This window comes from Serinus canaria, chromosome 1 (genome assembly GCF_022539315.1).
Source record: "Serinus canaria isolate serCan28SL12 chromosome 1, serCan2020, whole genome shotgun sequence".
Lineage (NCBI taxonomy): Eukaryota > Metazoa > Chordata > Aves > Passeriformes > Fringillidae > Serinus > Serinus canaria.
Window position 1 is genome coordinate 43,265,309 of NC_066313.1, and position 17,885 is coordinate 43,283,193.

Below are 17,885 nucleotides of genomic sequence, written 5' to 3' on the forward strand. Positions count from 1 at the left end.
GATTTGTTCCCTCTACACCTCCATCCTCTTTTGTCTAGACTCTAGTCTGGTACCTTCAGTTCTTCATGCCCTCTTTCTTCTTAAACTGACACTTTTTTTTTTTTTTTTTTTTTGTAACAGGCTGTTTCTTACTATACGTATTATCCTGATTAATCTGGATATGATCACTGTTTGGCCTCTAGATGGCTACTTTTATGCAAAAAAACCAAAGTAATAAGAAACATAGATGCCTTACCTTAAGAAAGTGCCTTGTTGCTAGAAAAAGAGTTGAATCTGTTTCTTGTGCTTTTGCACACTGTTCTGCTAATGGTGTTACAGCCTCCAGACAGAGCTGGCAAACCTCTGAGCTCATTCTGATAATGGATGTTAAAGAATTGAAGTCAAATTTCAATTAAATGGTGGTCAAACTACCCAGCTGTGACACTAGAAAATATCTGAAATGCTTGTATGTTTCAAGGCTTCTTTTCACTACAAAGTTGCTAATTAAAAAAACAAATTTAAAAAATGCTAGAAAAAGTGTGGGGGGAAAGGATTCCAACTTCATTACTTTTTCTATTAGCTACATGCCCTAAGGTAACATAACCCTCTCTGACATAACATTTTCAGAAAGAGTCCCTTATGGTCAAGCTCATCTGTTTCTGACACGTGCCACAGATTAGTGAAAATGGTACTCCCATTATGAGAGGGAGAGCCCATTGGCACCCTGACAGGAAATGCTCTGGAGCCAGCCCAGTAGAACAGCAGCAATGTTTTGTATTACCAGCTGAGAGACTAATTCAGGAATGACTTTGGGATACCAGCTGAAGGCTTATGAAGTTACACACTCTGAAATGAAGTAATGGAGGAGGCAGGAATGGCTGCCAGAAAAAACTTACATGCTAAGCTACTTAAAGGCTGCGCCCAAGCACCACAAGTCAGAGGCAAATCAGCTAATGCTGGAATCTCAATGGACACTACAGTGAAACTCTCAATCCCCAGAGAGCAGAGTCAATTACCAACACATAATTATACACACAGATATTGATAGAAAAAGGAAAAAAAAAAAAGATATTTTTAACAGGTCCTTATAAAAGCAACTTCGATATTTTTTAAATAACATTCTCAAGTGCTATAAAGGATACGATGACATCCCTAACTCCAGTGAGTACATTAGGCTCTTAAAGAGGTCTTCTGGAAGTTGTGGAATCTTCTCAGGGAATATCTCACATATGAAAGTGATTAATTTATAATATTGATTACACAGAGATGGAAACTGTCAAAAGAAAAGCATGGTATTTTTTAGACTCAATCACATAACTATTTTGGCACAATTTTCAACTGTACAAAGAGACAAGACTGATGATGTGCACTGAAGAAAACAATTTTAGTCGGAAACTTGAGTCATTAGAATGGCTACAACTTTATATAAATCCAAACACTGTGGTACAATAAAAGAAATTCCTAAAGATAAACAGTAGATGGTGGCAGTCTAGTATCTGCTGTACACAAATTAAAGGAGTTTTATTTTAGACACAGATAAATCTAGTCCTGTGGGGTAAAAGCCTCACGAGCATTTGGAGCACAATCAGGGGGCTTCCAGGGTAGATCCCTCACTTTGGTTTGATCTAAACTGGACGTGGCCCTCGTGCTCAGCAGGCGCTACCGGATGAGAAGGCATGTGGAGAGGGGACAGCTGAGACAGCCTCCTGAAGTGTTCCCCTGCTTCCAAGTAAAACACGAACACAGTGCTACAATGAAATGCTGCCATCGTGTCGTTTCATATTTTACTGTTCTACTGACAAGCTGCTCATGCCTATGATTGACAGCCATCTGTACTGTGGAAATAAATAGTTACTTTTAACTCATATCATCATTTATGCTTCTTGTCACATTTCTGACACTATCACAGAAAAGACTCCATGAGCCACATTTCAGCTTTGGCTGTTGATCTGCACAGACTTGCTTTTAGAAGAAAAGTCTTGTTTAGGACCTTCAAATCTACATTTTCTCAGCTTACAGTATTTATTTTCAAAGAGTATTTAGAACTATGAAACAGTAATTTACATTTATGAAGTCTAGAAAATTCAGCTTATGGAGGTGGAATGCATAGAGGAACAAATTCTGGGAATTCATTACTATAAAGCTTTCATATTCTAGCAGCTCTGTGTAAAAAATATGCTTACCTTCAGCAGATCTTGTGACATTAGAGGCAGAACTAGATTAACCCCATATAAGACAACATCTGCTGCTGATACAGATCTATTTGTAACTTGCCCAGGCTCATGTCCCCTAAATACTTCATCTGCAGAAAAGAAAAACATATTTTGCATAAAAGAAAGATTAAATATATTGAAGGAACAGTCCCATTTCTTTATAATACAGACATTTTTAAAAATAGGACTAGTCCTCTCTCTCCAAACAAAATTGTGAGGCACTGTATTAAAATAGAAACTTAGTGAGTGGAGGCTGTCACATCACTCTATATTTATATTCATTAGGACTAAGCATTTCATAATCACTTGTACCAGATGGCATGCTAAACCAGAACACTTCAGATACTGAGGGCTTGCTTCCATTACAGAAAATTGCATTTGTTTCTAGTGATAGCTGCTTCATGCCTGTACATAAACACATAGTGAGTAAAGTATTACTGCATTTTTATAGTTTTTATACATATTATATATTTACATATGCTTTAATATCTTTTATTAACAGAAGTAAGAAAAATGGGAGAGGTAACAGACAAAGTTCTGCAGTTTGGATGCTGTCAAGTTTACTCCAGTTACAGCTTAAGGCCTACATTTCCCATCAACTGGCAATGCCCTTACTTTTATAATTCCTGCACTGAGTCAGCAGCAGTATGTAAAAAATTCTCAATAGATTTGATCTCTGGGCATTGCATCTAGGTTTTATTCACATTACTTTGTTTCATGGTAAGTGTTTTCCACATAATTAACATCCAGATCTCAAAGCAAATACTTTACAAAGCACTGGGTTGTCCATTCAATGGACAAAGTCTAAAATTGCCTCTGTATTCAAGATGTGCATGCATAATGAAAACAAATAAAAGAGGTACTGCATTTCGGAGTACAAGATTCTCTCTTTCAATATGTACCTCAGAAAAGCAATTAATATCAAAACATGCTTGGTATCAAACTGAATCTGCCTGGATTGTTATCTGTGCAAAGTATGTAGAACATGCTGAGATATGAACCATGCAAATGTAATTTCCAACAACTGCAATTTTAAATGGCAATTACATGAGAGAAAGTAACGGGTTGGAATACAAGAAGGAACCCTTAACTAAACCCACAAACCATAAGGCATGTTCTGTGAAAGAGGAATACAGAAGACCCTCACATGATGGAATTTTAATGACTCAATATTTCACAAAAGTTGAATGCTGTACCTAGAAGACCACCCATCTGCTCTCTTGAGCTACTTTACTACTCCAACTTCTCTATGTGCTTTTTGTTATAAAACTGCTGGTACAACATATTCAGACTTGCAACATTCAGGTTTCAAGCTGTTTCATACATCCATAATTTATTTTGTGACAGCAATAATAATTAAAGATGTTAGAATATTGTGAAAAGTCCTTCTCTTTAAAATAGCAATTTCCATATCCTGACCTAGTCAAGCCTAAACTTCATCTTTTACTTTACATGGACTGAACACAAGCCCCAAAATAGTTCTTACAGTTTAGAAAACGACATGTCATCAATTACCAATTCCTTAATACCTGTATCACTGAAATCTATGAATTCCTTTGATAGAAGATTAGTGAGAAGCTCCATAATAAGAAGGAGATCCTGGTACTGGTCTTCTTCTGCTGTAACATCTATCCGTTGTCGACCTAGATTATTCTTGGAATATACCTGGAGCAGAGTTAGGCAGGCCTCATACAAGTTCATGGCTTTGGCCTATAAAACAATGTTATATAATAAGAAAACTTCCAGATGCTAAAAGCTAAATGCTTTGTTTCAAGATGGCATTACTTGGTAGACAATACTTCAAGATTTTCATTTCAGAGTATGATCACTTTTGTACCAGCTGTACACAAAACCATCAAGGAAACACCCACCTTAGACAATAAGAACACTTATAGCAATCTATTGATGTGATACTGATTGGAAGAGCAAAACATTAATTTTCTGGATTACTCAGTTTTAACAAAATTCCAGACAAGAGTGGTTTGGGACAGACTGGCATATCTCACTAATCTCACAAACTAGATTACTAACAAAATCCCCTGGGACACACTTTAATTATAGAAGTTTAGAGCCACAATACACTGTTTGTGCATACCCAGTTTGGAATAGGCAGGAACTCTTCCAGATTTGAAAACAAAATTAGTCAACAGTAAAGATGCAAGTGAAACACACAAACTCAGAATTTTAACTGTTAACTTCTTGGGATCTATTAATGCCTTGCCTAGGATAGAGCAGTGTCTCTATGGTATGTATTTGCCACACAGAATACTGCTGCAATTCTCCTAGACTAGACTTCAGAGAAGTTTGATATTGTTATGAAAAAGTACACAACATAGTCTGTCCTCTTCTGCCACCCATGCACGGAGTTAGACTAGTGATGAACTGTGGTTAAATTTATTGGTTAAAAAACCCAGTCTAAAAGTCCTGCTTTTAATCTTTGCAAGTGTATGTTTTAAAACAAAGGAATCCTTTCACAGATGTGTCTATATTGTCTTTCTTTCACTCTAAAAAGATCATTACATTTTATTTTGTTTAAGGAATAGCACTGCATACACATTTACAAACATGCATGTGCACACACACTTGGCCCCTCCTTCCCCTTCTGGTTGTATTTACCTCTCCAAGATAGCAAATTTGTTTATGTGCAACTTCAACAAAGACTTCTATTATGAGATTAACAGTCTCTGGTGTGTTTTTGTATACTTCCATTAATCCAATACAATTATTAAGGAAGTCCATTAGGAAATTGAAGAGAATTGCTACGTTATCAATCTGGGTAGCCTCAGCAATGCCACAGAGCGCTTCTAATGTAGCAGTGATTTCCTGCTTCACTTCCTCCTCCTGGCAGATCTGCTGAAAGTTTTCTTGGTTTATCACATTCAAGAATCGCTGCTGAAGCGGCTGAAGAACCTTGGAATTTTTCAGAAAAGTCACATTAGAATAAGCATACTATAATATGAGATGTGAAGTTTAAATCACTTAGCAAACACATTGCTTTTGGCATGGCAGTACAAGAATCAAATCACTTCCAGTTTCCAATGGCTCAGTTATGCAATTATCTGTCACATTAATGCAAGCAGAAGTGGTAATGAGCAGTGCTTCTCATTGTCCATCATGACCTGCAGGCAGGTGTCATAATGAGCACCTCCATAAATATTTTAGCTAATTTTGTAGCGTTTAAACAAATGACAATGACTTTCTCTGATTCAAAGTATTTTATTCCCTTCAAATTCAGCATTAGGGGAAAAATTGTTACATCTTGTAAATGAAACCATTAAGATTAATGCTCACAGTTATCTTTGCCACATTAAGATTCTCTATAGCAAGATCACTTTTGTCATCGTCTGTATTTTGAATTTAGAAACTTCCACAAAAATTGTTGATTTTTTTCCCCAATTACTTCCACTGCATTACAGTTTTACCTTAAATCACTAATTTGTAGCTCTGCCAATAAAAGCATGTTTTTATCAGAAGGTCAATGCTTTACAAAGTCACATGGTGCTTCCTGGTGCCATTTCAGCTACTTTCTAGCATCAGCCTTTCTGGTATTAAAGATCTGAGCTTTAATGGTGCAGGGCACAAAGAGCTGGTCAAGACTCTTCATTATGTTCCACATCAGCTTTTTACTTACTGTCATTTTCATTAAGTGCTAACAGAATAAATCATAATACCATTAAATTAAAATCAAAGGAAGAAATGTCCCAGTGCAAGGGAAATTTTTAATCTTCCATAATAGTCTCTTTCAAACATATTGCTCTACTGTCTGCTTCACAAATCCTCCAATTAATTTCTAGTGGTTTCTCTTTGGGTTGAGATATTTTAGATACAATTTAGATACAACACATACAAGTATTGACCAAAGAGAGAATAATTTAAAAAATCATCAGTATTAAATATCAAAAGATGTTATACTAATTGATTTTGTGTCACTATAAAATTCCCTAAACTAACTTGCTTATATGGAGGCAATAGAAGTATCAAAATAGCTTACCTCTGTCCAGTATTGCTGCTTTGTTTCTGTGTCCATATGAGCAAAACCTCCTAGAACTAAAGCTTTCATTAGTGTTCTCTGCACAGAACTAGACAAATAGTGAAGAGGAGGGCTTCGCCTTGCAAACTGTTTAGCTAAATTCCACCAGTTTTCACACTGAATAACTAAGTTTGCCCTAAAAGAGGGAAAAAAAAAATCATTAAAGACTTCACAAAATTGTATGAACAGAGCATATCAGGTTTCTAGCAGTTGCCAGAATTTTTTGTTGCTATATTTTTAAAATTCCTTTATTCTGAGGCTAAAATGCCTTTTGATTTTCATCTTACTAATGCCTCAGCTCTCAGATTTCTAAAGTATATACTCTGAAAAATAAATCAATTCATACAGGAGAAAAGCAGGGAAGTGCTTTAGTTTTACACACACACACACACAAGAGTTAATGGACATATTGCATGGATTAAAAGCTTAGTCTCATTACTTCATAATAAAATAAGCAATTTATTCCAAAATAGCTCCTGTGGGGTTTAATTTTTTTAAAAAGAAAAATCCTCAAGCATTTTAAATCCTCATACTTCAGAACAGTCTTTCAGTAGACTGTGAATGTATGATTGCATGTATAATTGCATGTCAATTGACATAAATAAAGCATTCAACAACTTCCTGCTTCACAGTTGCAATATCAAAGAAAACTTATTGAAATTTGACTGAAACCACAAAATCCTGTATTTAAAAAAAATAATTTAGGTTTACAAAACATATTTCATGCTGGCTTAGCCAGTACCTGAACTCCTAATCAACAAAAAATAACAGCAACACAAAAATCCTTGCAATAAGAGGGGAGACCAGTCGAGTTTTCCTTTCTCACTGTTTAAGAGTGAGACACAAAAGTAGGGAAGGAGAGTGCACTTCTAAACAGTAATAAAAATTAGGTGATGTTTTGTCAAATACAGGTCTCACTCCTCAGCTTGTCAGACAAGTTTGTGGTGTTTTTTGCAGTTATAGTATGTTACTAAAGTAATTTGACTTAGAGAGACATGAATATGAAGCACCCTATATCTGGATTACTGTGGCCAAAAAACTTTAAAGGAAGCAAAAGAAACTTTTTGACTTCCAGAGGTATAGCAACTTACCGCTCTCTCCTTTCCACTAATGTTACTAGCAGTTGTACAGTATCATTTGCAAGGTCCTGCTCTGAACTCCACACTGCCAGGTTACTGATCACTTTTTCTAAAAGGTAACCCACAATCCACTGGGAACCCTCTGTATCAGCACCAAATGCTGTACTAAATGGCAGACTTATCTATAAGAAAAGCATTAAAATGAGTGAGTTTTACAGAAGCCAGAACCCAAAAGTGTATGGCAATCATTGTAAGCAAATTCTTTTCAGGCTGTCACTTCTTTCCTACTTAAATTACACAAATGTTACATAGACAAAGGCAAAGAATACCTGTAATAGAAAAATCTTTGCCAAATTTATCTTGTGATTTTAAGCACAACATCTAAAACAAAGATAAGTTTCAACGTCCTTACAAAAAAGGCTTGAGTATGTCTAGCTTTTAAGGCCAATGAAAGTTCAAAAGCTTTAATAATTAAAAGATCCCAAAATAATAATTAATAATTTCATAATTAAAACCTCCCAAAAGTCTTTCCATGAATTTAAGACATAATTCCTCAAAAATCAGTGTTAAAAATTATTACTAATTCCTGATCTATATACAAACTTGTAAAATTAATTTTGCACCTCAATTTATCTGCATCTGCTTTCTGCAGATCTACACATCTTTTACAATCTACACATCTTTTAGGAAACATGTCACACTCCAGTCCTGGCACATTAAAATATGCTTCCTTGAAATTGCCTGTTCTCCTAACTTCTAAGAAAGTTTCTCAAGAGTGAAATCCAAAGACTCTGTAGTAATTGTGCAGGAGCTTCCTGTTAGCACACCACTAACACTTCGACCTTTAAGAACTCATATACATGGCTGAACAGAAGGTTTAAATAGAAGTTTCAATCACTTTCACATGTCAACACAAACTAAATGTGTGAGTTTCCTAGACACTCTGTTTTGTTTCTTCACATTGTTTTTCACATGGATCTTGCCCAACTGGTACATTTTTGAATTCTTAGCTGTGCTATATGTATGAGCTGAATAATACGACTCCAAATATTTACAGGTCTGTGTGATACCGATTATTGTTAAGGAGAGGCCCCCTGAAGCGTTAGTATTCTTAGTTGCTTCAATAGTGGACATAAAGGGGAAGAGGAGAAGACTTATCAAAAATCAGAGCCAACAGGACCTCCTCAGATTGGGGGGGCCTCTGTGAGCTAGCTGGATTACAGTTAGTTCGATAAGCAAAATCAGGATCAAGTTCTAATCATGATTAGTGCTGTCCAAGCACGGTAAGAAGTTGCCCTTTACAAAGAACACACTGTTGAAATCATGATATATACAATGAGGATGAGGAGAGGAAGTAGCATGACATAAGCTAATGTATACTACCATGTGATGGTGTTAAATATCTAACTCAGGATCACGATCAAGAGCAATCACTGTATTAGAGATGAAATGTAAAATCTGATGGACAGTCATGATTTATAACATCACTGCAGTGAGTTTCACTCACTATGCAGCCCAGGAGTACTGTGTTATTCTGATATGATGATGGCTACACACATTTACAGCAAAATGTGCAAGAGTCCCATAAAAACTTAAATTTCTAATTAGCAAATGAAAGAAAACATCAAATTTCAAGCAAATTCCAAAATAAATCACAACCCACATAACATTAAAAATAATTTACAATTGCACTTTTAAATAGCTACATTGACATCTATATTCACAGGATGATATTATTGCTAATACTCACAAATAAATTAATAAAAGTTATATCCTTACCTGATCATACAACTTTTCATCTACTAGGAGGTAAGTCTTTGCCCAGCGCTTGAGGAACCATACAATATCTTTGCCCATCTGGGGGCTCAGGAGGTGTGTGAGATTTGCCCTTATTGCTCTAGATTCTACTTCTGACACTCTTAAAATAGCAGATAACAACCTGCAGATTTAAAATACAATGCAAGAGCGGGTTTTGGAGAAGCAATGCAACTACCAAAACCACTTTTATTTATCACAAAATATGACAGAAGGATCAGGATAATACAAAGTAAATCAAGTAATCAAGTAAAAAGCACCTGAATTTATTGTTTTTGAAATGCATGGTGAGAGAGAAAGAGAGAGAGACTAGACCAAATATCCTTCAAAAAGTTCCTTGCACCATGAAGTTTAATAAAAGCTTCTAATTGCACGGCGTTTGCAGGGTGACACATACCAAAAAACAAATACAGAAATGACCACTTATTTTTCTCTTGTTCATTACTGCTGGGAAATAGTCTGAAATAGTAAATCACAATGTGATTGCATTAATACAATCAGTCCATAAAACTTCATTAAATACTAGCTCTTGTAGTACATCAATTGAATTTTGTAAGAAAGTGATTGTGCATAAGAAATTTAGGAGCTGACAGCTGACTATTTCTTGAAGACATTTCAGAGTTATTGACAAAGGGCTTCGAATCTCTCCTTATTTTGATCTGGTTTTATTCCCACCACTGAGACACTGCATCAAGTAATCCTGTTTTGTGGCCACTTGAAGTGGCCAATAGTTTAAGTGAGCAGTGTTCAACCTTCTAAACACTAGGCACATACATCATTGCTAATGAAGGTCCACTTTTTCTGCCTTCTTCCTAGAGGAAAACATTTAATGAAGGCAACAACTAATCTTAGGTGAAGACTCCTCCATGTCAATTTAAGAACGGAATGCAGTCTTCTGAAGTGTGAGGATCCAAATTGAGGAGTCCTTTGTGAGCATCAGCCTTCTTGCAAAAAGAGAAGTGAAATCTCTCCTGCTTCTTTTATAGGCTGACAGTAATGTCTGTACATAACTGACAACAATTCCTCACGCTCTGAGGATCAATTTTGCTGCTACTGCCAAGCTTGGGCAGTAACCCATATTCTAAGTAGAGAAGCTCACTGATGTTCTGGAAAGCATTTGCTTAAGCTGTATATGTGCTGAATGAATTTTAGTGTATATATTATCTAAAGATTTTGATCTGCCAACTTTTTTTACTTCAGTAATTTTAAGGATTTTCTGCAAAAAAGAGATCAAAGATGGGTTTTCAGCAGAAATACAAAAAACATTTCTGTAAATTCCCAAGACTGGCTTATGATGCTTGTAAAGACTATAAGGTCAATCTTTCCTTTATCAATGTTCAGTGTTTACATATTGCTTACTTTTCACATTCACAGAAGTCTACTCATATTCTAGGGTTTTTTCTCTGAAAAAGCATTTAACACACTTAATAGTACAAGATGTATCCTTACCTAATTACAGAATCAGTTCTGTTGTACCCTGGGATGGAAGAGGCCTTTTCTCCTGGAGATCCCAGAATCTGAAGTGTTGTATTGATGTCAACCTCAGCTGAATGTTTAATGGAATATTCCATTACTTCTGGAGGTATTAGCGGAGTCTCTCCCTGAGTATCATTAGCCAAGAGGTAGCCTTACATTAAAAAAGAAAGAGTGATCACAACTTTCTACCCTAGGTTAACTTATGGCTTTCTGTTTAAAGAATCCATAGGCTTAGCTGCAGACATCACATCAGAATCAAATGTTTGTACAGACCCTGACTAACTGCTTAAATGCATACAAGTTAATTAGAATTCTTAAAGCCATTCAGTAGGAAAAAACTAAAGTGACAAGAAACCAAGACTGGAAAAAGAAACCACCTATTTAAAAACCAACAAAAAAGAGACAAGTTTTGCTTCATGTAAAAGCACTACAGTCAATTCATCTACTTGGGGGAGGAACAAAACAACATTTTGTTGTCATATTTTTCTTCTTGTGCTATATGGTAAAAAAAAGCCTTGTTTTACAGCTTCCATGCTGAGTCCATATAATTTGGGACTTCTGTTTTGCTAACATCTCAAATCTGTGAGTCTTTCAGACCTCAAGTACCTGTGCTGTAACACAGTTTTCCTCACCTAGCAACTGTAGATCAATTGAAGCATGGATTTTCATACAATGCTCTGGTATCTAGATAATATTAATTCCAGCTTTAGTTGGAGTTTTTGACATCTGATCTCATAACCATCTGTGAGCTACAAACTCCATCTCAGTGTTACAAAAATATTACCAACACGTTCATATCAATGTATGAGAGCAACTAAAACACCAGATCTTAAAAAATGTCCCACAAATATTTAATACATTATACACTTCTCCAAGCAAAATACAGACTTAGTTGTTACTACATTTGTAAACTTAAGTAAAATATTGTCATCTAAAAATCAAACCCAAAAAGGCTCTAAATTTAGAGCAGAAGGGCTCTAATTTCCCCTAAACGTAACAAAACAAGAGGTCATGGATCATCAACACTGAGAAAGTCTAGAACTTACATGATCCTCTGTAACCATTACCCTGATCTCATGCTGGTTCCCTTAAGTCATGTGTACCCAGTCACTGATACCATGAACAGACTAATTTCTTGAATAAGCTGACAGATAACACAACTCAGAAAATCTATAACAAAATTAGTTGCAGGAATTTCCAATGGACATTGATGAAACCTTTACATGAGGTAATCATTAGAGATAATATTCCTGTTACTCAAGGCAGATGATAGTAAGACAAGGACTTTGCAAGTCCTGTATATGAAATCACTGTAAGGGATTAAATGTATAGTCAATCAAGAGCAGTTGATATACATGGATTTTTTATTTTCCCTGAGGTGTTCCAGCTACAATAAAACTACTAGAATAAGTACTATTTAAAGCTGTTCACTAACCTGTGACTAAAATAAGCCAATGAATATCCTCATACAGGTCGTCAAGCACTTTATTGTCAATTGAACCTGATGCTGGTGAGGCAAGTAACTGCTGCTGATGTCTTTGCAACTGTCCATGGAGCCTTGTCACTCGGTCTTCTAACAAACTGTGGACAAATAACAAAGTAGCTTCACTGTTTTTAAACTGTTTTGGCAAAGCTAGGCTTTTCCTATATGACTGCTTTATTGATTTGCACTCATGACTATTTTTTTTGTACTTACCTTGTGAGAAGAGGTATGCAGTGCTCTGCAGCAATCCTCCCCAGCATGCCTACGCTGGCCAACTGGTCACAGAACTGGTCTCTGTCATCTTCCTGCAGCTCACTTATTTCTTCTTCTTCCCGAGAGGCCACACCATTGGCAGTCTTTGGTTATTTCAACAAAATTAGAAGCAACCACTTAGTCATTCTTGTTAAATTCATTATCACTACAATTTTCTGCATTATTTTGGCTCTTTCTTGCAAGATAATTTGCACTTATGAACAACAGACTTCTACTAAACTAGACACAGGAGAGTTAAACAGAGTCAACATGGGTTCATATTGTTTTAAAATTAGCATTTCACAAACTCATTACCAAAATGCCAAATTCAGTTAATTTGCTAACATTTCAATACTTCTCAGTTGTCTGAGATCTTACATAAATCACATAATAAGCAATATTTTTCATAATGAAATAAATGTTAGACCACTTATTAAAGTTTTTCCCTAACCTACTGTTTGAGGGGAAATAGTAGTTTAAAAAGTACTACTAAATTTTAAAAAAACTACATTAAAAGTAAATGTTATAAACTCAGAAAACAGCAGACTAATAATCTTGATGATCTCAGTTTTATTTCTTGCTGATGCAGGAACTGCACTGTTCAATTTCTCAAAGCTTATCTTGGTTGCATTATAAAACCATTTAAATTATAATCAGATCTTATTCCTTGAAGAGATGAACCATGATATGCAGAAACCAAGTATTAATATTAGAAGAGTTGCTTTCTTATCTATTAATCATAAAATTTATGCAAGTAACAAAGTAAAATACAGGAGGCGGAGAAAGCCATCAGTCAGCTTTGTTTCTATAGAGGCCCTGGAAAACTGAATCCACACACAACTCCTTATGCAAAGTGCTTTTAATTCATATTTTCTTTATGTAACCCAGCAAATCATTCTCTTTTGGCAACTTCAAAGTTGCAGCTGTTTATTGAAGGGTGAGCCTCTGCTCTCAAAGCAGACACTGAAAGTTCCTGTTGCCGCTTTGATATAGAACAAGAAGCATTCTAAAATGCCAGCTGTGGCTTTTAAAGGTTACCCATGGGATAAATGACTTATCTCACAGAATGACATGAATCAACCTGTGTACAAAAGTTATGTCAAGACCGCCTGATATGAATTCAAAGCTCTCTTGTGAAATATTTCTCTCAGTTTTGGCACTGTTATTAGCATCTGTTACATATTGAGATCGCAGAATTATGTTTTACACAGTGCTTTTCAGAATGAGGTATCTCTGAGATCTTTGCACAGCATCAAATTAAAGAGAGATTTTATACAGTTATTTAATTGAATCTGTACAATAATTAATTCATCCAACATCCACATCCAACTGTCTGTATAAGAATCTATTTCAGTAAGATCCAGATTCCTGGCAAATAGACAAATCACCTTTCTTTTTCAATGGTTCAAGAGATACTTGATGTACTTGTAAGTTTTCTCTAGACAGTCAACTGTTCAAAAACTCAGCTGGGAATTTATTTTATCCAAAAGAACACTTATTCCAAGTGTCTTCCACTTTGAGCACAGTCGACATTTTTTCAGATATTTATGCATGTCAGTTATATTTTGAAGATAGTGCATGGGAGGCAACAATCATAAAAAAGGCCCCCAATTTCACTGAGAATTTTAACTAAGATCCTAAACCAGAAGGAAGGTCAAAAGTTTAGTCGCTGTGTCCATGGAAAGAACAAGATACACACTGATTTGAGTTACAGGTTTACTTTTCTTTTTTTTTTTTTAAGTTATTTCCACCTTTACATTCCTTTAGTTTCCCTCCAGAATAAGAGAAATGGACTGAGTAATGAGTTCAGCAATTTTTTTCATTTCCAAAGTCATAAATGGCAATTCTACACTATCTGCCTTGAGCTACATAATATACAGACACCAAAAGACATGAGGCAGTTGCTGTATGTTATCATCCAAAACTACTACAGTGAAGGCTTACCAAATTCCTTGTGCCATCAGGAGCAGCTAGATGGCACTGAATGTAGGAATTAAAGACTTGAACAGCATGTTGGGTAAAGAAACCTTTATGGAAATGTTTGTCATCTTGGACCAAAGTAAGCCAAGATTCCAGTAACTTATCATATGCCTCCATATATACCATGTCATCTTTGTCAAGCTGCAAGAAATGAAAAATAAACAAATAAAAAATCTTATTACTAAGCTAAACCAGAGGAACATACTTATATTTTGCAGATGTTCTACTACTGTTGAAACAAACAAAAAAATAGGACCTAAGGATAGCTAAGAAAATATCAGAATGAACTGAAGCAATGCATCAAAAAGGTCACTGCAGCTTTCATGCCTGCTAGGCTTTAAAAACCTGCGAATGTGTTTAGCTATTTCTCTTTATCTGATGTTGCATACAGATTTATAGCTATTCCACTATCTCTGAAATAAAGAGAGAAAAAACAATGATTCCCGGGGAAATCAAGATTACAAGTGTTCAAGAAACCTTATTACAGATAGCCAATTTTGATGATGAATCCCAACTTCTCATTCTATGAACAAAACAAAATCCAATGAATTAGAACAGAATAAGCCTGCAGCTTTAATTACTTAGTGCATTTCAACTAATGCTGCTTCTTCTTAATTATTCATGTGCTTCTACATAGTACATAAGTTGCCAAAGGAAATAACTTCTCTCAAAAACAAAGTCCAGAGTTGCAGGCAAATGAAAGAATTCAAAAAGCAAAGTAGCCATTTCTTTTAAAAAGTATTTTTAATGTAACTCTTGACTTTTAGTTTTGATGCAAAAATTTAATGTTTGTAAATACATCCAACTTCAAAAAACTTCAGCGTGACTGTACAGATAAACATCTTACTAAGATGTTGTCTTCTCAAGTTTTAACCAACAGGATGGCTCAAAGAAGTTACCCTGAGATAGCAAAGGTTAGTAAAATGGTTCAATTATGAAATAAAGAGATATTAAGGTCTTAATCATGCTCCAGACACAAAAATTCCTGACTTCCAGTGAAGATACAAACATGGCTGGATGAACAGGCAAGGAAAAGAAAACACTGGCTGGATGACTGATTAAGAGGAAAAACTGATATCACACTGGAAACATTCCAAGATAGCTTCACAGCATCCTTTTGTAACTGCAAAGTTGTCATATTTCCAGAAGTTAAAATATGGGACATAGACACAATTATGAAAACAAAACCTGAAGGTGACAAGGAGAGAAGCAAAATTGTATTCAATGCTAATTTAAGCCATAAATTTAGGAAGGACACCACAACATGCCTTTTTAAAACTTAGCTAAAGACACATGAATTTATTGACAATCATTCAGTCCTGAAGTATTTTGATGTGTATATAATATATTTACATCTATAACTTACATATATGACTTTTAATTTTTAATAATTGAGAGCAAAAACAAATAAACATACATGTTTTTTATGAAGAACAAAATACCCTCAAATATAGCCTATTTATTTATTTGAAAAGGTAATAAAAAATTTAATGCCATGAAGAAAAATTATTTCAACACTTAGAGATGTTCTCATAAGAAATCTAGGACTAATAAGTGCCTCCATAAAATAAATGCCCAAACAGCAGAAAGATTTTATCCATGTTGAACCAATCTAGTCCCGAAGAAAACTTACTCAAACATCCCAATCCTTATTTCAGATTAGTTACTGCTGGGCTACCAAAGATGTCATACAGGCAAAGTGCCATGCCGTAGACTGGAAGCTGAATCATTCTAATGTATCAAAACTCAGGTCTTTAGCAGAAGCAAGACAAACCCAGTAAATGTAAAGCAAAGATGCTTAATTCCCTTAATTTCCTCTCCGTGAGACAAAAAAATTCGGTCCTTCCTCCTTCCTAGTTTGCTGACCCTTCGAAGAAGGAACACTTTGAAAGTTTGTCAAGCAGTAACAAGCTGTAAAGAGTTGGAAGTACAGCAGAGGGACCAAATTCAGAATGATCTCTGCTATCACATGATATTTGAAAAAATATCATGAAACAGGAACAGTACATTAATATTTGGAGAAAAAGAAGACTTTGATGTCATTTTTATTGGACTTTATATCCAACATCCTGTTCATACTCTCCACGAATTCAGGTGGACTATTTGATTCTATTTCTGCCAAAGCATTAAGTGTTGAGCAAGGCAGAGCATAGCTGTGGATGAGCATCCTGTCTCACACTCAGTGCCATTAAAGGAAGAGCTTACTGGTCCACCTTGCCCCATAAACTAACCCTCAGCACTGCTGAAGCTCCCTGCCCTCCCACCACCAGGGTAGCTAGTTCACACAAATGTTTCAACTTCCTTCAGCCAATCTCCCCAGCTCAAACTTGCAGGTCAATGTGAAACAGCATTCAAACATAATGCTTGGATTGTGGGGTTTTTCCCATGGTTGAAAATCAGTATTAGATGCTTTCAAGTGGTTTACAGATTTTGATTCAGGATCTCCACATTTTGAGTTTTCATAGCAGGTCTTCAGCTAACTATATTCCTTGTGTTTGATGGGGTTTCTGCCATGTTCACATGGTATGTTCTGCTGGCATATGACATGGCAGAAATATGGGGAAAGCAGTTTTACCAATCAGCAAAGCTTAAGAATTACACCTGCTTGCATTCTGCTGCATTTCATATTTCTGAAAAGCTCCAGGAATATTATCTGAGGATTCTATTGAGCCCAACATGCATGGTGTTTTATCTGTCAGAAATCTCTTAACTACAGACAGCACATGAGCCCACAGAAAGCATCAGTGCATGCATTCTAAAAGAAACTTGGGGAACACATTAGCCATGGCCAGGACATTCCTAAGCAAAAAGATTGCTTTCAGGGATGCAAAGTAGTACTTCTATAGGCACAGCATGTGGTATCATTGCACCAGACAGTGGTACAAGCTAGTGTAAGCTCTTGCTGAGAGATTGTTTTAAATGGCATCATGTTGAGCACTATTTTCATTAAACAAGATTGCATATTCAAGTTCTAAAGTAACAACATGCTAACTGAGGAAACAACATCCCTTTAGTTCCTTTGAATTTAAAGGATAGCTGCGTATGGTTTTGATGAATCTCATAAAGGCTTCAGGAGCATTTCCAAATGTACTGGTGAACACTGGAATAAGTATACAATATTCTACTAGAAAATCTCAAAAGCACACAAATTTTGACCAGTGAAGTTTTCAAAGCAGCTTTATTTTAGATTCTAAATTTAAACACTGATTTTCTGATTAAGAAATGAAAAAAAATGAAAAGTTTAAGTGAGCACTGGGCAAAATATAATACATTTTAACTTTGCAGCAAAGACACGATCTAATGCTCTGCAATGAATGCTAATAAATACACCTGCACTCTCTGGTAAAGAAACACATCCATCAACTTTGTAACCAAATACTTCTATAATTATTTTCAAACTCATTCTGTCACTACACCAAACTGTCAAAACAAAGAAAATCATCCTTTCTCATGATAGTGGGGAAATCTTGTTTAGTATCTTGATAGTCTCATTTTAAATCTATAGCTACTGCACATAAATAGCTGAAGTGCAAGATTATTCACTTTAATTCTTACGTTAGTTTCCTTAAACTATGTGG

General features: G+C 35.5%; 1 protein-coding gene across 1 annotated transcript in view; it reads right to left on the bottom strand.

The window, feature by feature from the left end:
* XPO4 (exportin 4) overlaps positions 1-17,885 on the bottom strand; it is an 80,882-nt gene that overhangs the window by 12,441 nt on the left and 50,556 nt on the right. The window contains exons 10-21 of the mRNA XM_030234588.2: positions 14,272-14,448; positions 12,289-12,431; positions 12,028-12,173; positions 10,566-10,743; positions 9,081-9,240; positions 7,314-7,483; positions 6,184-6,358; positions 4,809-5,102; positions 3,722-3,902; positions 2,163-2,281; positions 1,122-1,252; positions 236-353 (exon numbers count right to left, since the gene is read on the bottom strand). Of these exons, the coding sequence (XP_030090448.1) occupies positions 236-353; positions 1,122-1,252; positions 2,163-2,281; positions 3,722-3,902; positions 4,809-5,102; positions 6,184-6,358; positions 7,314-7,483; positions 9,081-9,240; positions 10,566-10,743; positions 12,028-12,173; positions 12,289-12,431; positions 14,272-14,448 (1,992 nt within the window). The remainder of the gene's footprint in view (positions 1-235; positions 354-1,121; positions 1,253-2,162; positions 2,282-3,721; positions 3,903-4,808; positions 5,103-6,183; positions 6,359-7,313; positions 7,484-9,080; positions 9,241-10,565; positions 10,744-12,027; positions 12,174-12,288; positions 12,432-14,271; positions 14,449-17,885) is intronic.